Source organism: Lytechinus variegatus, chromosome 10 (genome assembly GCF_018143015.1).
Source record: "Lytechinus variegatus isolate NC3 chromosome 10, Lvar_3.0, whole genome shotgun sequence".
NCBI classification, from domain to species: Eukaryota; Metazoa; Echinodermata; class Echinoidea; order Temnopleuroida; family Toxopneustidae; genus Lytechinus; species Lytechinus variegatus.
Window position 1 is genome coordinate 6,581,932 of NC_054749.1, and position 22,933 is coordinate 6,604,864.

Sequence of the window (22,933 nt, forward strand, 5' to 3'; positions counted from 1 at the left end):
CTCCCACGGAGAGTAGGACAAGCGAGTGAAGACCAGGCAAAAAAAAATGAATTCTTTTATTTTCAGGGGATACTTTCAAAACCTACTGCCTAAATCTGCTGCATTGGGTAAACTATAACATGGAAGTGAATGGAAATTCTATGGGGCTCTGTTTTTTCTTAAGCTGTCGGGGCTTTTTTTTAGCCCTTCGGGGGCGAGCCCCCATGTAATTTTTCCCTCGAGTGTAGACCAATTGTCAATACCATACCTGTCCTTGGCCTCTGTATCTACAAGTCCCTTCATATCTTCTTGCAATGTCTCATTGGTTCGGTTCATCTCCCTGATCTCCGGTCCGAGTTCATCCATACGCTCTTTCACCTGGATGAGCTTCTTATCAGCAGTGTCCTGCCAATCGTTGATCTTCTCCAGGTTTTCAGTATGGTCCTCTATTATCTGGTTGGCTGCCTACAAATTAAAAATCAACAGTACCATGATGAGCTTATTTACTGTACCACGATTAGGCACGAAATTAAATGAGAACTTTGGTTAATTCATTTGAATGAATTCCCTTCTAAATTGAGTTTCCAAAACATTTATTATACAAAATAAAATATAATTAATTTGGAATGATTAATAAATGATAATGAACCAAAAGTGGAGAAAGTTTACAAAAGTCTTTCAAAATTAAACTGAACACTCATTCATTATTTCAAATGCAACTCAGATGAAAGTGGAAGAAATAACCTATACTACTACTACTACTACTACTACTACTGCGACTACTTCTTCTACTTCTGCTGCTGCTACTACTACTAATACTACTGCTACTGCTACTACAACTTCTTCTGCTACTACTGCTACTGCTACTACAACTTCTACTACTACATATGCTGCTACTACTACTACTATTACTACTACTACTACTAATACTACTACTACTACTACTACTACTACTACTACTACTACTACTACTACTACTACTGCTACTACTACTACTACTACCACGAAAACTACTGATAATTTCAATATTACAACAATACTACTATTTGCATGAAATGCTTACTGTTGTTGTTTGAATTTTCAGATGAATAACCTAAGATGTATAACCTTCCATTATGATCATTGAAACAATGTAACTATAGTTAAATCTTTTAGTGACTAAGTATTAAGGTAGAATGCTGAAATAATAAACTCACCTTTTGGCTCTGTAGGAAATAAAAAGAAAAGGAGAGATCATGAAAGATTATTTTTTGATTACTTAGTCTTGACAATCATTATTACTACATATGGATGGAAATGAATCAGTCATATCTGATGTAAATATCACCAGAGAATCCCAATACAAGAAAAGTAATGGGTCATTCCATGCCAATTCACCCAATGAATGTGCAATTTTGCACCCGACCGTCTCAGAATTCGTTGTAATTTGGTATACATAAAATTCACCATGGCTCAAGCACAAAACAAAAACAAGTGGAATGCCTCTGGCCGTCTCACCTGCATCACGCGGTTCAATATAGCAGCAGTGCTGACTTTGAATACTACTCTAACTCGCACAAGATGTTCAGTGATACATGGTTACTCTTATGTCCACTTTTTATGAACTAGACCAATAAACTTACAGAGATTCACCAAAAAACCCCAACATGGCCAAAGTTCATTGACCTTACATGACCTTTGACCTTGATCATGTGACCTGAAACTCAAACAGGATATTCAGTGATACTTGATTACTCTTATGTACAAGTTTCATGAATCAGATCCATAAACTTTCAAAGTTATGATGGTAATTCAACAGATACACCCAATTCGGCCAAAGTTCATTGACCTTTGACCTTGGTCATGTGACCTGAAACGTGCACAGGATGTTCAGTGATACTTGATTACTCTAATGTCCAAGTTTAATGAACTAGACCAATAAACTATCAAAGTTATGATGGTAATTCAACAGATACCCCTGATTCTGCCAAAGTTCATTGACCCTAAATGACCTTTGACCTTAATCATGAGACCTGAAACTTGCACAAAATTTTCAGTGATGCTTGATTACTATTATGTCCAAGTTTCATGAATCAGATCCATAAACATTCAAAGTTATGATGGGAATTCAACAGATATCCCCAATTCGGCCAAAGTTCATTGACCCTAAATGACCTTTGACCTTGGTCATGTGACGTGAAACTCATGCAGGATGTTCAGTGATACTTGATTAACCTTATGTCCAAGTTTCATGAACTAGGTCCATATATTTTCTAAGTTATGATGACATTTCAAAAACTTAACCACAGGTTAAGATTTCGATGTTGATTCCTCCAACATGGTCTAAGTTCATTGACCCTAAATGACCTTTGACCTTGGTCATGTGACATGAAACTCTAATAGGATGTTCAGTAATACTTGATTAACCTTATGGCCAAGTTTCATGAACTAGGTCCATATACTTTCTAAGTTATGATGTCATTTCAAAAACTTAACCTCAGGTTAAGATTTGATGTTGACGCCGCCGCCGTCGCCGTCGGAAAAGCGGCGCCTATAGTCTCACTTTGCTTCGCAGGTGAGACAAAAATTAGTCCAATCGGTCCGTCGGTTCTCGCGCTACGGCCCGCCCTTTTCTCCTTGTTTTGATAAAAATGGGCGTGACCTTCAACTTTCAATGGCCACTGCGTCGTTACGTGTTGACCAATTTTCATGAAACTGGTACCATTTGATAGGAAATTTAGAGAGGAATCCAAAACATGCATCAAATAATGTATTGGAGCAATTATAAGGTCATGACCTTTGACCTTAACTTTGACCTTGAGTTTGACCCCCGGACAAATAATTTTTTAACTTGATTTTCGTGTATGTTAATTATTGGTATGATATTGACAAAATATGTTAAAATCAATGATGATATTTTATTTCTTCACCTTTAAAAACTCTTCCAAAGATACCATGAAATTTCACTCTAGTCCCACACACTAATATTCATGTTAGTAAAGTGTTTACCAGTGACATGATTTCTTCCAATCTTAAGTTACAGCATGCAAACATATGAAAAGAAATTAAGCTTAATCAGTTCACAAATAAAAGATTAAACCTTTATGCTCATGAATAGGTATCTGTTTAGGCATTTTATGATTCAGCAATATATATCATATACATATATACATGTATATATTTTGATGATAAAAGTGAAGACTTTACTACCATGAATATATATGATATATATTGCCAAACATCAAAAGGAGAAAAGGGCGAGCCGTAGCTCGAGAACCGACGGACCGATTGGACTATTTTTTTTTGTTTTGTGCTTGAGCCATGGTGAATTTTATGTATACCAAATTACAACGAATTCTGAGACGGTCGGGTGCAACCACTGGGTGAATCCAGATGGAATGACCCTGATGTAACATGCCACATAGAGCACAAGTAGTGACCATGCATTTTCAACAACCAATCTTGACTTTTATTTCAATATCCTTGATAAACCATCACAATAGAGGCGTGGTGGCTCAGTGGATAAGACTCTGGACTTTGAACAACAAGGTCTGGGGTTTAAATCCCACCCCAGCACTCGCATCTTTTGGCAAGGGGTTTATCTTGGGTATATTGTACAAGGAGAACATTGCATAAAATCTTCACATATTTTGTTCATTAATACCAATTTTGTCTCCTAATATGTCATGAACAACCCCCCCCCCCATATTTGCCAATTATTAATAACTGCATATCTCTCAAGGGTGCTTGTCACTCCTTAGGGGCTTTCACAAATGAACGTTATAAAACTGTTTCCTGATGTATGTCAGGCAAGCCATTTAATCATATTATGCTTTTCATTTATACTAGGAATTTCTTTTTCTTAACAACACAAAATGATTTGCTCAACATCAAGAGATGAATAACGTGATAAATCAAGAATTCAACGATTAATATCAAGAACTATAACAAGTGTTTAAACAGTTCATCATAAAAACATTGTTGTACACTGGCTAAAACATTAAGGTGTGACAGAGCCTTCATCAGCAAAAACATGCAATGTCTAACACTAGAAATGTGGATAGAATTACTTACCTGATCACCTAGTGCTTCTTCAACAGCCTGTTATAGGAGAAAGAAATAAATACATATATAATCAACAAACACAATTCTATGATTTGTGTTAATTTTTCAACATTCAAGAGAATAGCAACTTTTAAACAGTGTTCCTACTGCATTACTGTAAAGAATAAAGGAAAAGTGTTAAGCGCTATATACATGTAAGCAAGCGTTATTATCATTATCAATATGTAATTCTTACTTTACCTTTACAAAATGGTCTGGGGCATACAAACTTAATACAATGGTAACTTTATCACTCTATTCAAACAAGTATGCCTTTATTTTTTAATCCAACTTCAATTCAATCTGTTTCATTCTTCTAAGCATAAAAAAAACAGCAATTGGTTTATAATACCATACAAATATGCCACAGATCCCGGGATTAGATTAATCCCAAAGATTACCATACTACTGCTTCTGGCACATTGAATACTGTTTGGGCTAACGTAAAATACCAATAATTATGAACACTTTGTTACTCTTCAGCTTTGAAGTGATGAAAATAATATTTTATAAAGACATGAATAATCATCAAATCGGTTATCACACACAGGCATCATACAATCTCTGTACAGGCTATATATTGCTCTGTCTTTGGCCCTCTACGATGGAAAATACAAGAAATCATACAACGGTCGTACATAATATAAACATGCACATTGTACACCAATCCATTGTACTACGTTCATAGCAAATGTAAAGAATGCACAGCTGGACTTACAGCGAGAATCCTGTCTTCCAAAGTCTCTTCTTGTGTGGCCATCTTGGACTGTAACGTGCTTAACCTCGCATCTAGATCAGTCACAGCTCTCAACTGGCTGGATTTGGCTTCCTCCAGGGCGGCCGACATCTTATCTTGACTCTGTACCAGGCAAAAAAAAATGTCTTTTTATTTTCGGGGGCTACATTTCACGACTTAAACCCAGCGCACACTCTGCGATCCGATACGACATGATTTTTTTTAAATATGAAAGTTCCAAGAAGAAAATTTAGTTTATTTTAAGCTTGGATTAATGTTAGGAATAACAAAATCACAATTTTTTGTTGTGGCAAGCCCTGTTGTCGGAGCAAAGTCCAAATCGATGTCAAGTCGCAGCCGATGATGACATCATTATGATTTGGATTTAATTACTGCTTAAATTATTCCTACAGGGAGGCTCGAACAAGACAGAATTTTGATTTCAGTAGTCCTACCACTATTCTTATTTCTGATCGCTAATATTTTATTGGTTGGAATGTTCATATCAAATTTTAAATTGTCTCTGAAAAATTGGATTGCATAGTATGTGCCAGGATTAACTGGCTAAATCTGCAATATTGGATAAGCAGTGAATGGAGATTTTCCAGGGCTCTTTTGGGCATTTCAGGAGCAAAATCCCCCCCTCCCCCAGCACCCTTGTATTTATTTTCCTGCTCTATAGGTACCATAGATTAAAGGAAAGTGAAAATGAGTTTAGATAAACAACTGCAGCAAAGTGATCAACAATGTAGTTGGAATGCAGCCTTTAAATTTCATTGGTAGTTAGATACAAGAAACTGATGCTACTGTATATATCAATACATGAATATATTTCACTAAACTTTCAGGATCAAGGCACTACGTGAGTTTAAAAGACTATTCCACTTATGCAGAGCCTAACTGCATATATATCTTTTTGTTGATTATGCTTTGCTTTTTCCTAAACTTTTTATCACTTTTTAAAGTGATTGGTTAACATTGGTTTGACTTTTAAAAAAGTCACACTTGTTACCTGTGTCTGTGGTATGTTACAAAAATTGCATTCAAAAATCATTAATAATAATAATAATATAGGATATTTATATTGCGCACATATCCACCATGTTAGGTGCTCAAGGCGCTCCATTATTTAGTGCTTCAAAAATTGAAATATAAAGTGACCAGAAACACCATCTTAATTTCATTCCATACACTTATTTGTACTATTTAGGCGTCTATAAGACGCCTATTTACAAAATCGGGGTTTGCCTTGTAGTTTTAGCTTTTCATTCTCAATAATGGTTGTTTTCAGGGTTTAGTAGTTCTAATACATGTACTCATGTTTCATCTTGGTTTGAGAATTTTTTAAAGCGGCTGCTCACAAAGTTAAACAATACCTTCAAATTGATGTGAACACACCAAAGGGTCTATTCTGTGTGCTACTAATGTGAAGGTTTATGTTCAAATAACAGAAGTATTGATGTGAATGCACCACAGGTTTTTTGAGCAATGTTAAGATGCAAGTTCAAATAAAGTAAACAATTGATGTGAACACATCAAACGTTCTGCACGCTACCACTGTGAATGAGTATGTTCAAATAAACTTTCATACACTATACTTAATTATTTAGGCAAAGCCACCACTATATATGGAATAGGGTAACTTACCACATTAGATGAAGATGATACTTGCTCATTGATACCTCCGATGGCTTGCTGAAGGGTTGATATAGCAACGCCAAGCTTCTCTTGCACATCCTCGATCTTACCCTCGATCTGCTTGTCTTGGCTTTGTCTGGAGATATGATAAAAATTTGTATAAATTTGACAACTATTCAACATAAGTCTGATTTAGTTGTTTAATACAAGGGCTTAAATCATCCATTGGCCTCAACCTCTCTCATAGACCTTGAAGAATTGTTGTGCCCTTATGATTTTCTTCCCATTTGTGCTGTGATATAGAACAATACCCTAAAATATTTATTAAAAAGAATCCATTCCAAATAAATAAAATGTTTTTAGAGGAAAAATCAGACAAGTTGATAAGTGAAAGTTTGAACAATATCAGACAAATAATAAGAAAGCCATGAATTTTGAAATTTGTCAAACTTAGTAATCACTATAGTAAAATTTGCCACTTTTGTGATGTCATACTGATGTATTAAAGGCAAGGACTACTCTTCCAGGTACTGCAATACAAATAATGGCTAAGTTTTTTTTTCAAATATTTTACCTAAATTATATTTTTGTTTCATGAGGACATCAAACAATATGCTACCTGGTTTATAATGCCCCAGGGAAATAGGTATTTGGGGGAAAACAACATTAAGTACATGGCCTATGGGAAAATTGTCCTTGCCCCTAGTCATAATTTACTAACCCAGTTGCCGATTTTAAATTTGCATAGTCTTAGGGATCTCAATTTTAAAGCAGCTATAACTGTTTAATTACTTGTCCAATTCGTTTCACACTTTCACCATTTTGTTTTACTAATTTTTCTTATTTCCCCCACAACTCAGTCCCACTTTAAGGCCTGAAATATTGACACTAAGCTATAGGATGTCACTTTTTTTAACAAGTGGAATGCCTCTGGCCGTCTCACCTGCATCACGCGGTTCAATATAGCAGCAGTGCTGACTTTGAATACTACTCTTACTCGCACAAGATGTTCAGTGATACATGGTTACTCTTATGTCCACTTTTTATGAACTAGACCAATAAACTTACAGAGATATGATGGTTATTCAACAAAAAACCCCAACATGGCCAAAGTTCAATGACCTTACATGACCTTTGACCTTGATCATGTGACCTGAAACTCGAACAGGATATTCAGTGATACCTGATTACTCTTATGTACAAGTTTCATGAATCAGATCCATAAACTTTCAAAGTTATGATGGTAATTCAACAGATACACCCAATTCGGCCAAAGTTCATTGACCTTTGACCTTGTTCATGTGACCTGAAACGCGCACAGGATGTTCAGTGATACTTGATTACTCTAATGTCTAAGTTTAATGAACTAGACCAATAAACTTTCAAAGTTATGATGGTAATTCAACAGATACCCCCGATTCGGCAAAAGTTCATTGACCCTAAATGACCTTTGACCTTAATCATGAGACCTGAAACTTGCACAAAATTTTCAGTGATGCTTGATTACTATTGTGTCCAAGTTTCATGAATCAGATCCATAAACTTTCAAAGTTATGATGGGAATTCAACAGATATCCCCAATTCGGCCAAAGTTCATTGACCCTAAATGACCTTTGACCTGGGTCATGTGACGTGAAACTCATGTAGGATGTTCAGTGATACTTGATTAACCTAATGTCCAAGTTTCATGAATTAGGTCCATATATTTTCTAAGTTATGATTAGGCCCGTTTTGAAAGTCCATTTTTGATGCACGTGTACACGGCGTGTTTTTCGGTCGTGTACACGTGTACACGTTGTAAACACTGAGAGCGAGTTCTGTTTTCATGTCGACACGGACCCGCATCAATATGTCATAAAAAGGGGTCTATATAGCCTAAGTCACGGTTTTAAAGCTTACCTGAGAAGTTTGAAGTATCAATCCACAAAAATTGGTGCAAATTAAAAGTTTACTCGGCTTAGCAGCGCATTAAATTAATAAAGAATGCAAAAGAAAATCAGTGCAGGGCCCTAGCTATCGCCGACGCTCGGTGGATGCGCATTTTGTATACTGTACCGTACATGCATGCACAGATCGCTGCAGAATAAGTGTAACTGAAGTTATCGATTAATTTTCATTATTATGTTGCCAATTTGAAGAGCGTTTGTTTGTAGGCTTGTGTGCGAGCGTATAACACGTAAGTTGTAGCGATGATCGCTATCGCAATTGATGATTCTCAAATTGACTCTGAGTGTGATTGAGCAACGCTTTCGAGCTTTTGAGACCGGAGCAGACCCATTTCGTGCCGATTTCGTGGTACAAAAACGTGAGTCTCCAGAAAGAATGTGGATTGAATTGGCAATTTTGGAAGTGAACTCACTCTGGATTAATTGAAATATGTTGACATATTAGTAATTAAAACATGTGCAGTGTCTGAGAACTAAGATTTAATGTGAGGCTGTGAGCTTGTTTATGCAGATGCTACCGTGTACACGGTGATGGAATTTAGTACACGTGCACTGACTTGACCGTGCGTGTACACGTGTACACGTGTACCCGAAACGGGCCTAGTTATGATGACATTTCAAAAACTTAACCTCAGGTTAAGATTTCGATGTTGATTCCTCCAACATGGTCTAAGTTCATTGACCCTAAATGACCTTTGACCTTGGTCATGTGACATGAAACTCTAATAGGATGTTCAGTAATACTTGATTAACCTTATGGCCAAGTTTTATTAACTAGGTCCATATACTTTCTAAGTTATGACGTCATTTCAAAAACTTAACCTCAGGTTAAGATTTGATGTTGACGCCGCCGCCGCCGTCGGAAAAGCGGCGCCTATAGTCTCACTTTGCTTCGCAGGTGAGACAATAATACAAAACAATAGCAACATAGCTTACAACAACCCCTTGATCAGTTTTGTCACTTTATACAGAAGTGCTCAAAATCTATTGAACCCCTCCAGAAAATGAACAAATTTAAAGTGTTCAAGCTCTGCCATATTTTAGAAAGTTAATTGTAAAGTCAGGAGACAAAATTAAATATTGAATTCAATAAAAGTTTGTTTCTCTGGGCTCGCCAAACATTGTAGCATTGTTGTCTACATTCAACACTCGGCATGGAGAAGTGCATTTTGAGGTGGGGTTCACTAACTGTTGAGCACACCTGAAGGTACACCTAGATCAAGTTTATTTATCAAAGAGTTTGTTAGGAAAATGACGAGACAAACAGAAGACAAAAAAAAGATAATCATTAATGCCTTCTGCAACCACCCACAGTCAGAGGCATAAAAACACATGCACATAAATGTGAAGACATTTCGGGAATGAATCTAAGCAAAATGCAGGGAGACCATTGCTGGGAGTGTAAGTGAAATCTTATCAGTTATTTTCGAAATGGGATTTCAAACTTCAGATTTATTACAAAGGAAATAACGACCTTAATTAGTCAAGAAATCATTTACCTTGTTTTGATTTCAGCCTTCATGACTTGTTCCAGTTGTTTTCTTGTTTCCGCTGCTTGTCTCTCCATCTTCTCCATGGTATCACTGACCTTATTCATACCACCAATGTTCTTATGCCTATCAAGCTGAGGAGTAAATGAAAACGATATCATTACTTATCATTCATTGTTTATGCTATAATAGAGGGTTGTTTCACAAACAGTGAATTAGGAGTGCATTTTATGCAGGATATACATTTTTAGTGCATTCCTCCATTTACTCAACTTTTATTTGATTGAAAAAAGATATATAAAGTTAGCCTTGCAAATTGTTTTATTTTGTTTTACATTTTGTTCCATCTTCATTGTATATATGATTATCACATTGTGTAGTGTTTACCATAAACACCCATTCACTTTTCTTGTATAGTATATAAGCGATTAATGGTAAGCTTGATCTAAAACTAATAGTGTAAAACTAGTACCACCATAACCAGTCATACAATGGATGTTGTTGGATATGCAAAAAAATATAACAGAGTCTGACCGACTACCGTGCTCTCCACTTTTGGGCTGATCAAAATTCCCGATATTTCCCTCATTTGAGACATTTTCCCTTATTTTTCCCTGACTGAAAAAAGTAAAACAATTTTCCCTGATTTCCCTGATGGGCTGGGAACCCTGTTCAACATACCTTCTGCCCTTCCCGGACGTGAAGCACCTCTTCCTCAGTGAGTTTTTGTAGAGCGGCCCATCTCTTCTCGTTCTCCTCTCTCATTGCCTGTTCATGGGCTATACGGGCTGCTTGCTCTGCATGAAGGTACTGTCACAAAACAATACACAAATAATGCAGTTTTATCTAACTTTATTTCATTTTTTAATTCTTTGTTTGACGTAACCTGCACCTGGAAGAGGGGAATTGGACTGAATCACTGTGACAAGCAGACCTGTCTCAACCAGGGTAGGGAATAATTTTCACATTAAAAAAAAGGGCTATATGTTTTTCTCACAATGGGGCGACTGCTGAATTTTGGGGCTATTTCTTTAAAATTGAAGGGCTATTTTTCCTCATTAGGTAAATATGCACAGTAAATGCAAACATCATCATTCTGTTGTAGGCAGAACATTGACTTTTTGTACTGCATTCTTGAATATTTCATGTAACAGATCTTGGAGCAACTCCAGAAGAGCTGGTTGCCCAAAAGCATTCCTTTCAAAGAATTTAGGTACATTTGGGCTTTGATGGGGGTAAAATCACCTGTCGTCTGTATGTACTTCCTACAATAGTCTCAACTCCATAACTGGTTGGGGGTGTGCAGATGGCCTCGTACATCAGAGTTTCCCCTTACTCTTATACTCTATGGTGAAGTGGGTTCTTATTGTTCAAATAAAAGGTGGTGACTCTCCACTATATGCAGCCTCCACAAAACATCCAGTCCAAGGGACAGAATTAGTATTATGATTGTTCTTTGCATAAATGGGGATGGGGTGCAAGTATATTTTATAGGAGGCTGCACCTTACAAGCTCCACTTTTTTTAGCAGCCTCCTCATTCCAAACATGTTGATAATCTTGATTATAATTTTTGTACATGGAAATTTGCAATATGTTTACTTGCTATTATTTGTATATCAAGATGTACGAAACAAACTGTAAATGTTGGGAATAGAAATAAACGAAAGGAAAATGAAAATGAAACATATTTACAACATATTTTTAGGCTATCATACACGTCACATCTTATAAAGTTCAAATTTCAAGGGGCAGGGTACAGAAAGTGAATGATTACATATTCCCAAACATTTTAAATACATGTACAATACACTGAACATTCCATAAAAAAATAACAATTCTCATACATACATGTAGTTCTAAACTGCATACATTTATATAACAGCTTTTAATAATAAAGCATTTTGTCTCAGGATACATGAAACTATATTTTCTGTTCATTGACATTTCCCTTTCTCTCTCTCTTTAGTTCCTTACTTGCGCTTGTATATTTCTCTTTGTTCCTTGCAATATATTATCTTGAAAAAGTTGTATACTTCTTCTTTTTTCATGGTCTTCCTGTGGTTAGTATCCGGTTTCGCTATCCCATTCTAATTCCATCACTTGTTATACTAATATAAATTGCATAATTCTTATAACAAGTTTACAATCAGCCAATCATATTGAAAGATATCAGTAGCTTTTAACTGTTATTGCAAAGTTGTTATCATAACAAGTTTGATGAAATGGGCCTCAGATAATTTTTGCCCTCACCTTTTCAATATTGGAGAACTTCTGTTGTGCCTCCTCTCGGAGTCGTATCTCTTTAGATAAGATCTTTTTACTGACTTCTTCTGCGATCTCGGCTATCTTGCCGTGCATCTTTAACCTTTCGTTGTCTGCTGCGTGTTCTCTTTCTCTTTGTACCACATCCAAGGCGTGCATCGATTCGTCTCTTTTTCTGCTCACTTCATGTAGCTGGGCTTGTAAATCATTCATTCTGTAAAAAAAAGCCATAAAAATAATTAATGAATATTAAAGATAATGGTAATGTTTGTTTGAAGGGGCTATGTGTGCATGCCTATTTATTCTCAGCTTTGAAATTATTGATGCACTTTAAATTTTGTATCAAAAACGGTCTGAAATTCTTAACAAGTATGGGTTTTTGCAGAAATATAAATTCAAGAGTAGTTGCCTGTTATTTGAATGAATAAACACAGAAAAGATAGGGTCAAAGTAAATGTTACTTTGTCTCAGAAAAGACGAATATCATATTTAGGCACTAGTTATATAAATTTATTCTTGAATGCTACTTTATAAAAAATGTACTTGATATTGAACATGACACAATGTATGTACAGCACAACTGTCATTAGATTTCAACATAAATTCTACATTTCACTGACAACGTTGTAAATCATTTACAAAAGTTAAAGCCAATTTTCATGTTCGACAATGTTCCATTATAAAAAGCCTGTATGGAATTGCAAAGGGATATATATGAAGAAAAAAGACCCAAACTAATATTGCTGAGGGTGTTTCATGAAGCTGTAAGTTACAAGCAAATTTACAAATGACTACTGACCCTGTCTTGGGAAATTAATCCACACCGATCAAATGTGGTGTGCATAATTTACCTCAAGAAAGGATCGCCATTCGTTCATGAAGTCCCTTGAACTGTAACTTACGAAAACCTACATGAAACACCAATTCAATAAGTGGAAAGTGGATTATGATGATTCTTACTTGATCACATGATTCTGTTCTTGTTGTCTCCTTTCAGTCTCTTCCGTTGTTATTCTGTTCCTCAAATCCATCAGAACATCCCGTACTTCACCCAACCTGAAAATCAAAGATAGAAATGTCCTTGATGTATACGTACTCCCAAATGGAAGTTCCTCAAATTGGATAGTTGACTTTTGAATCTGAATATTGTTACTTTTAATCTCTCTAAATTACATGCACCCCCCACCCCCACCACCGCTCTGCTACAGAGTTGCATTATAGCACATTCCCCCAAAATAATTATTTATTAATATTCATTTCATAAAGATGGCTCTAATCATAAACAAATACTACAAGAATATATCATCATTTGACATATTAACCTCCCCTATCTTTATAATACATACATGTAGATACTATAAAATTATATTATTTGAAAATGAACCCCCCCCCCCGATTGTTTAAATCTTCCAGATACTACATATATCATCATTTGACAAATTACCCCCCCTCCCTTTAAAAGAAAAGACAGAACAAATTTACACTTCGAAAAAAAGAAGCATGCAAATGAAAAAAAATATTAAAAAGAAACAAAAACAGGGAAAATCAGCTCGTATAAAGCTAGAGTCAAATGGCAACAACACATGAACATTTTGTTGCCATGAAAAGATGAAATTGTAATTAAATTTTACTAAACATATAAAACATTGACTGAGCAAGAGAGAATTGATGAAGAGAATCTAAACCTGCAAACATGCATTTACCGAGCATCAAGTTGAGATCGTAATACAGCTGTGGTTTGATTGGTATGATGTTGATTTTCATTGTGTTTTCTTTGATGATCCATCTGGTTTACCATACAGAAAGCAAGCAAATATCAAACATGGATGCAAAATAATAAAGGAAAATGCAAAGGAAAACATGATTAGGAAAAGAGAAAAAAAGACAAACTATGAAATTATGCAAAATTGCAACAACAAAAAATGAATTAAGAACTGAGAAAAACTATAAAAGAAAATATAAGCACTAATGAAGCTTTAACATGTACATGTATGTATTTGTGAGATACATGTATCTAATTACATATTTATTTCAAATTCGTTTTCATCTAGTTTTAATTGTTTGCCTAATCTAAATGTTTTTTTATAAAAATATTCTTTTATAGTATCTTTCAAATGTTCTCAACTCAAGTATTATTTTAAAGAGTATTCTTTACATGTAAGTATTGCACATACTTCTTTTCTATTCTACATGTATTTCTAATGCTGAATCCTATCCGATAATAAAATCAAGGAGAATGGCTAATATTTGTTGCAATTAAGAATGCTTCCACGCAGCACATGTTCTTCACAGACCTATAAATATATGTACCATCACTGTCATCATTAAACAATGTATACTCAAACTGAAAAAAAATTATTACTACATGTAGGTATGTGTAGAATATTGCGAATAACGTCTCCCAGGTATTAGATATTTCTGTATTTCAAATCAATCTAATATGCATTGGCATTTCCTACCATGCTAATTACAAAATCATGCCATTGTGTGCTGTACAAATAGACTATAGTGTGCACAACTGCAGAAGAATGACAGTCATACTCAAATGGTAACCAAGGATACAGTGATTGTGCGAACAATGGCTGAGTGAGACATCAACTAAAAACACAAATCTAGTTTTAATTTAATGAAAGTCTGGCATTCATCTTTAGAGCAGACCCGAGTTGGGTTGTTTCAGCAAATAGTCTAATGGGATATTGCAAAGAAATTACGATCAATTACAGATAACAATAATGATAATATGGTAATAATATTGCATCTATAGAGCACTTAATAACAAGATCTCTATAAAGCGTTTTACATTAATTAGAAAAATTATTGAGTTGCAATTATTTTACATTCATTTGGGAGCCTGTTAATCAATTGTCTTGCAATTAATTGGAAATGTGCGATTGATTGCCGATTTGCTTCTGCCATAATTAGTAAGGCTCCACGAAAAAATCAATTGTAAACCTGCGCAAGAAATTTGCAATTGATCGCAAATATTTTCTTGCAACACTCCATCAGTGTATATCTGGGATGAAGGCAGGATGATTGTACAAGATGGGGTTCTTCTTTACATGTACAAACAAGTGCATGTTATTTATAAAAAAAAAACAAACCTGAAACAAAAGACATGAAACACAAAATAATCTTGCAAAAAATCTTTTGAAATGAAGACATTAAAGAAAATAATTTAAATAGCACATGATAGTGTAAACTGTGCTGTCTTCTTGCCAAATGTCAATGCAGTAAGAATCAAAAGAGAACTTTTTGTTCTATTTGAAGTCTAGAACAGGGGCCCGTAACACAAAGCTTTATAGCAATGATCGTAGAACATTTTTCTGCGATTGATTCCATTGACTACAATGCACAATCAATCGTGAAAATCAAGAGTATGATCAATCGCTAACCTTGGTGTTACAAGACCCAGATTTAAGTAGCACATTTAAAAATCAAAACACAGAGAGACAGATAGAGAGCAGATTTAAAAAAAAAGAAGACAACACTATTTTTTCATTAAAAAAAGATAATTCTAAAGCAAACTCAAAGCAATACTACCAGATGCAGAATGCAAATTTCAACTCAATTTAAGAAAATTGCAATAACTTCACATCATTAAAGGGATGTTTATCTGTATGGTTTACCTGTTACTGAATTGACCTTTCATTTGATCCATAAGTTTTTCAAGATATGGATCAGGTAGATTCAAAAGAGTCGAGACCTTTGATGACTAGTAGGTTTTAGTAAATGAAAAAACACACATATATTAGCACCCAGGAAGTCAGTAAAAAAAAACAATAAAAACATATCATGGACTATTTTCCAGTTACTCCTTTAAATGATCATAACACTGTACAGCTAACTGCTGGATATGTTTGTGATTTACATACAAATGGACTGCATGTTTTGAAACAAATCCTTGTGACATGTACATGTAACAGTTAAACAGTGTACTTCTGTATAAAAAGAGGCAAAAAAACTAGTACATGTACATAGTGTAAAGATAATTTTGTGGGTGTTATTTCTAATATGCTACAGTGAATTAAGGAACAAAGAATTCAAAGTTTATATAAAAAGAAAGAAAAAATCTATACTTTTTTTTGATCAGGCACTCAATCAAACTGAAGATTTTCATTTTAACAGTGATGGGTATTTATACAGACTGAAAGTTCATGCAAATATACACTGTAGTCATAAAAATAGAATGCCGCTGTCCGCGACATACAACATGCGTGATGTGTGAACATTAATTTACATCAAAAGGGGGGGGGGGGGGTGCAGGACCGTGCAGCTACATGTAAGTTGGGCATTGCACCTACATGTAATGGCTAAATCAGCTATGCTATATTTTACATCATCTCCATAGAAATATTGCTCTCCTTAAATAATTTACTTTTACAAATATGGTAAACCTCTGATAAGTACAACATTCACAATATCTTCATAAAACACACACGTCTGTGTAAATGTACATCTATCACATTTTAACAAATTATATGAAATCACTGTTGTGCGAAAAGGAAACTGTTATGATAATGTGCACCTTGATTAAGTTAAATCCATCATAATCAAACTACTTTAGCTATGTGTCTAAAAATACCATTTTACAAGAATCACTACCGTACACTGTTATCTAGTAGGCCTAAAGGATTCTTAAATGAGTACAGATCAAAAGTATCTATCTAACAAATCATGAAAATTTTGGGTTTGGGGTTGAACGCCATGAAATGCATAATTTACAATATGATAAAACATGGAAGTGTTTGTTAAATATTGATGGGACACAGTCACACAAAAGCACCAATCAACAACCACCATGCAATTGCATAGCTACGGTTGGTTTTTTAAAGTGTCATATCAAGGTGTATTAAGGTGTTAGTGTTTGATCTGCAAAGTGCTTGGTGCTTGATTAGTCTCACTTTCTTACCCTCTGTTCCATCCCATGGAATACACAAATAATAAAAGGTGATAATATTAATTACATGTATAGAGAAAGGATGATAGACGATTCAAATAATCTTCACACAAAGCACAAAACTATAAAGCAACCTTATTTTCCAATTGTGCTCACACATACATGTAGGCCCGTATTCTGAAGTCAGGTTTAACTTAGACCACAGTCTAACTTGGTATTTAAAATATGGGAAGCCAAAAAATCAAAAATTATGTTTGTATTTTATATTTCTTATGTTTGATATTTTGTTTCCTTTTGCTTTCATAATGAAGAAAATACTTCATTTATCATTCCCAGACAATTATGAACAATTTGGGTATCATATGAGTTAATAAATTGAATGTTTACTGTTAGGGATTCGTGCCCCCATTGGCTCTCCATAGTTAAACCACAACGTTAAACCAGGGTTTAATTTAAACCCGACTTCAGAATACGGGCCATAGTGATTAACTTTATACAGGTGCTCACCAAAATGATTGATAACCTTAATATTATTTACAAGTACATTTTCAGACCCTCCCCCTCAATAAAAAAAAACAAAAAACACCTTCACCAATCAACAACACACAAAAAAGAGTGTTTTAAGACTTAACATATGATATTTATTTCAGTAACCAAATAATTATTTTATTCTCTAGTAATTTGACCCCACAGGATTGACATATGTTTCCTTTAATTAGATCAATATTTCATATGCAAGCAATATTGCCCATACAATAGCATTGAAGGCCAAAATCAGGGCCAATTAAAATCAATTAAACTGCCCTGCATTAAAATCTAATAATATTGCTTTTCAGTCAGTATTATTCAGACCAATATTTCCTTTACCATTTCATAAGATACAGTAAAACACTGTGTGGCATCTAAGCTTATAAAAGCAGTATAGTCCATAATCGCTATTCCCACTTTTTCCCAAAAAATTCTCGATCTGAGAATTAACTCTTTGCATGTTGAATTGATTCTGAAGAGATAATGGTGACTATTATTTCTTTGATATTATCTTTGAATTATGATTATTTTAATTACACCATTGATACTGGTAGTTCAATTCAATTAAATTCATTTCATTTATCACTGCTTCTCGAACAAAGATGAATGTGAAAAGTTCTTAACACAATTGTTGAATTTTATCGTTAACAATTTGCAATTATAAAACATTCACATGGAATAGAAAAGAAAGGGGATTCGGTGAAACCACAACCACTTAAAGGAGAAATTCACCCTGACAAAAAGTTTGTTGTAAAAATGGAAGAAAAAAAATGCTAAAAATATTGGTGAATGTGAAAATCCATCAAAATGTAAAAGTTATTAGTTTTTCCCCCTTTTCATAGCAGCTGCCTCACATAAATGTAACATAAAAAGAATAAATTTCCAATATTTCACAATGATTTTTATTTCCTTTCCTTCAGGAGTGAGTGTGATATGATTTATCTGTTGATAGTAATACTAGAAAATACAATAAAAACCATATATTTTTTCTTACAATTTGTTGAGAAAATGGCACTTAAAGGTAAATGCCAGTTTTGGTAACGATATCAAAATGAGTTCGTACAGAATCCAATGAAATGACAAAAAAAGTGTCTGTTTGTATAAATAAAGAATATGTGCCAAAGGATTCTGGAAGAAATTGTATAATTGCTGAGAAATTAGCAAATAAGTACAGGATTCGGGTCAAGCTTTGGGCACGACATTCAAAGCAATAATAATACACGGTCCCACGTGCGCTTATCTGTGTTGGTGATCTTCAGTGTGAATATTTTTCAGCGTAGATTTCAAGATTTCACAAAGTTCAGTTTATGTGACTGTACCAGATCTAGATCCTTGATGATATACTGACAATTAAGCCTGGTTTTACAGACTTTCTCATGAAATCAGTGTTTACTGCAACTACTGGCATTTCTCTTTAATAGATTTTTTTCTTGTACCTCCATGATGTATGGGGAAGCTGCTTGCATATGATGTCACAAATCAAATCAAATAATAACATTGTAACAACTTTTTCTAATCTTTTTTGGACATTCCTCAAACCACCAAAATTTTTATAATTTTATATTCAAACAATCATTTTTTCTTCGCAAGGGTAAGCTTCCCCTTCACACTCTGAAAAATATTTGGTAAAGATGCGCCATGAGGGTAATTATGTGTCCAACCAACATTGGGCATTTCTTTTGGGCATTTTTATTTATCCACAGTGATGAAATTCTGCCCATTCTAAAGTAACCGCTGCTTATTTTTTAACCTTTATACTGGACAATATGCTTCCCCGCATTGGGTAAAATACTGCCTAAAATTGGTTGGACACATAATTACCCCCATGCTGGTTAAAATTTTACCCAATATTTTTTACAGTGTACATACCACACCAATGTGATTTTTAAAATTCCCATGGAAAGGGTTAACCAAAATTTCTAATCATTTAAAATTACAATGAGGAAAGCTTACCAATGTCCTGTTGTCTTCTTCTAATCTTTTCGTTCTTTCCTTGACGTCATGAACCAGACTACTGATCTCCACCTGGGAAGCATCCGTTCTACTCTTCACCTGCCTAACATCATCCACTAACGATGTAGTCACCCGTTCTAATTGCTCTCTCATCCGATTGGCTTCGTCTAATTCATTCTTCAGTTCAGCATACCTAAAAGATAAGATTATGAATACAAAAATAGTCATTTATCATGTACATGTATGTTTTTCATCGGCTCTTAATCATTCATTAGTTTCTCACATTGCCCACATAACATGAAACTTAACTATCGAAAATGTTATAATAAATTTCAATCTTTTGCAACATATTTAAACATTGAATAGAGTGTCTATTGCTAGAAGATGAAAAATATGTACTCATAAAGTAGGACTTCATGTAATAATTCATGAATACCAAACAGTATTGAAAAAAATTACAAGTACAAATATATACATTTTTCATTTGATATGATTAACATAAATCAACATTCACTTAATCAGAGGGGGGGGGTAGGATTTTAAAAAGTGAAATATTCACGGGGGGCGGGGGGCTGGGAAACGTTTTTCTCTCTACATACATTAGCAAAAGAAGAACCACTGTTCACACTCGAGAGAGCAAAAACTCAATTTTGGACTAGCTGATGTTTCTACCCTGAGTGTAAAAAAAATTCTTGAAGTACACTTAAACAGGGCCTGTTGCATAAAAAAGTTATTACAATTACAATGGTAATTTTGTCATCAAATGATTACTACACGGGTAATGATGCTCAACAGCCAATCAAAATTAAAGGGGTGCTCTGGGCAGAAGTTATTTATATCTCAATAAATAGAGTAAAATTCACAAAGCAAAATGCTGAAAATTTGATCAAAATCGGATAACAAGTAAAGTTATTGAATGTCAAAGATTTGCATTATTCCGGTGAAACAATTCTAGGCATGTCTTCATGAGTATTCCTAGAACTGTTTCACCAGAATAATGCAAATATTTAAAATTCAATAGTCTCACTTTCAAATTCAACTTTGTTATTTGTTACCTGATTTTGATGAAATTTTCAGCATTTTGCTCTGCGAATTTCACTCTTTTCATTTACCTATAAACATTTTCAGCCAAGAGCATCCCTTTAAGGATTCTTTGAAATGTCACTAAAGAATGGCAAAATTACTATTTTATAGAAACTTTTTATGCAAAGGCCTAGATAGATTTGACTCAGAAACAAGATGACAAAGTGAATCAAAGGCTTAAACTAAGAAAGATGGCTTACTTTGTCATTTGTTGATCCCTCTTCGCAAGTATCTCTTGTTGACTACCCAGTACAGCTTGCTCGACCTGCTTAGTATGGTTTACCAGTGCACCGACCGCTGTTCTTTCATCCGATACTCGTTCCTCCGCTCGTTTTAATCTAGCTCCGAGCTGGCCAATCAGATCGTTGGATGCCCGAATGTTTTCTGTGAGCTGTTGTCTCGCTTGTCTTTCGGCCTGTAACGTCTCCTCTGAAGCCCTGTGGGATTGCTTTAGTTCCCCTGCGTAAAAAACGCAAAGAGAAGATTAGCTACTAGGGTTCAGGATGTTGCAGGATGTTCGTTATACTTCGTGATCAACAATTGCTTCACAACAACAGCTGTGGCTTTTGGGGGGGGAGGAACTTTAATAGGTTAGTACTCCAAAGTCCATATTACCAATTCTCTTCAGCAAGCTTCAAGATAACATTCCAAATACTTCTTTTTTTATTTTGTTCTTTCCTTTTTTATTTAGACATGAAAAGAAATTTTGATAATTCTATTAATTCGTGTATGATGAAAATGAAATCTCTTGATAAACAAGGAATTTAGGAATAGGAAAATTCTTTTAGGGAGTGAATAAAGAAATTCATTCTCTACAAGTAGAGTTACAGTAACATACAATAATGCAAACTTTAGAAATAGCATCGACTTTCAAAAATGTCATTGACACTCTTACAAACTTGAGTATCGTACACAACTAGCTCTCATTCATCAAGATGTCTGGTCGCGGAAAAGGAGGAAAGGGTTTTGGAAAGGGTGGTGGCCAAGCGTCATCGCAAGGTTCTACGAGACAACATCCAAGGTATCACGAATATAAAGTATTAAATCATAGCATAAAAACCATGGATTTTTAAACACACTTTTAAAGATTGCTAATAAAAAAAAACTTTGCTGACTGTTTGTTAGGCTTGCAAGTCTTCCTAATTCTACATAAATTCTTAAAACATTTTCCTCTCAAGAAGGATATTGACCGGTGTATACATGTATATCTAGAATCATTTTACAATTCTACTTCAAAATGGAACATTCACAGGATAGCTCATTCCATGATTCTACATGTATAAATGTATCCTTTATGAGGGTTTACTTACACTGTAGTCATAAAAATTACAAAAATACAAGAGCTGCCAAACTGAATTTATTTTAGTGAAAACGGTATTTGGCGAGGAAAACCATATTTACAAAGAAATACCATAGGACAACACATGAAACTGAAACTTTAGATATCAGTATGTATTTTGCATAAAACCATCAGTATTCTTCTAATTTTCAGAACTTACTACTGTCTGAAAATCAGTACTACTTTTCTGCTCTGTATCATTATGAAATATGCAGTCAAGCTAAGCTGTTAGTGACAACCCCTGCAACATTCTACATCATTATGTCATAGTAATTACAGCTCTTGTTCATTGTGTTGATTGACAAATATTTTGTTATTTAACATATTTGTTAATTTGTACATTATGAAAAAGTTGCAGAAATCAATAAATGAAAATGAAATATAACTCATACAGGTTACCTTGTAATCTGACCACCTCCTCCAGGAGGGCTCTGTTCGACTGTTCTGCAACCCCCAGTCTATTCTCCATCTGTTGCAGTCTCCCAGTCTGATAGTCTCCGATGGCAAGCTGTCCTCCATTGGGTATCTGCGAGAGCTGGGAGAGCTGGGAGCGACGCCCACCCACCGGTACCAGGGCATTGTCAAAGCTGGGTTGGGGTGTCTGGGAGGATGGAATGGAAGGCAAGGGCTGTGGTCCTCCAAACTTGTTTGGGTACACCCTAAAGGAGGGAATGCAAAGAGCAGACAGTACAGTCAGAGCTACCAACCTGAACAAGAACATTTCAGCAATTTTCAAGCTGATTTTTTTTTGGTTTTTTTTTTGGGGGGTGGGATTGAAATCCAAAAAATAATAATAAATAAACTATAATAATAACGGATGGCTAATTTCATGGAATACCAGATACATGTATACATGTATTTCACTTATTAGGGCCAATATTTCTCATCTGAAATTTGTGAAAAATTGGCCCTGAACTCTTGGAATATTTCTGTTGAATATGCTGTAAGCATTGTACATTTCAAATACCCATCCAACCCATCAACCCATTCTGGTCGGT

The 22,933-nt window shown here is 34.8% G+C and overlaps 1 protein-coding gene across 5 annotated transcripts in view; it reads right to left on the reverse strand.

The window, feature by feature from the left end:
* Positions 1-22,933, reverse strand: part of LOC121423347 (golgin subfamily A member 6-like protein 22) — a 44,580-nt gene that overhangs the window by 15,304 nt on the left and 6,343 nt on the right. For 4 of the 5 annotated variants that reach the window (XM_041618703.1, XM_041618701.1, XM_041618705.1 and 1 more), the window contains exons 3-16: positions 22,335-22,594; positions 20,797-21,055; positions 19,514-19,706; positions 17,045-17,047; positions 13,839-13,921; positions 13,096-13,191; positions 12,124-12,349; positions 10,554-10,682; positions 9,882-10,006; positions 6,446-6,572; positions 4,781-4,921; positions 4,033-4,059; positions 1,176-1,184; positions 248-444 (exon numbers count right to left, since the gene is read on the reverse strand). In XM_041618703.1, the coding sequence (XP_041474637.1) occupies positions 248-444; positions 1,176-1,184; positions 4,033-4,059; positions 4,781-4,921; positions 6,446-6,572; positions 9,882-10,006; positions 10,554-10,682; positions 12,124-12,349; positions 13,096-13,191; positions 13,839-13,921; positions 17,045-17,047; positions 19,514-19,706; positions 20,797-21,055; positions 22,335-22,594 (1,875 nt within the window). The remainder of the gene's footprint in view (positions 1-247; positions 445-1,175; positions 1,185-4,032; positions 4,060-4,780; positions 4,922-6,445; positions 6,573-9,881; positions 10,007-10,553; positions 10,683-12,123; positions 12,350-13,095; positions 13,192-13,838; positions 13,922-17,044; positions 17,048-19,513; positions 19,707-20,796; positions 21,056-22,334; positions 22,595-22,933) is intronic. The other variant, XM_041618702.1, reaches the window with a different exon arrangement.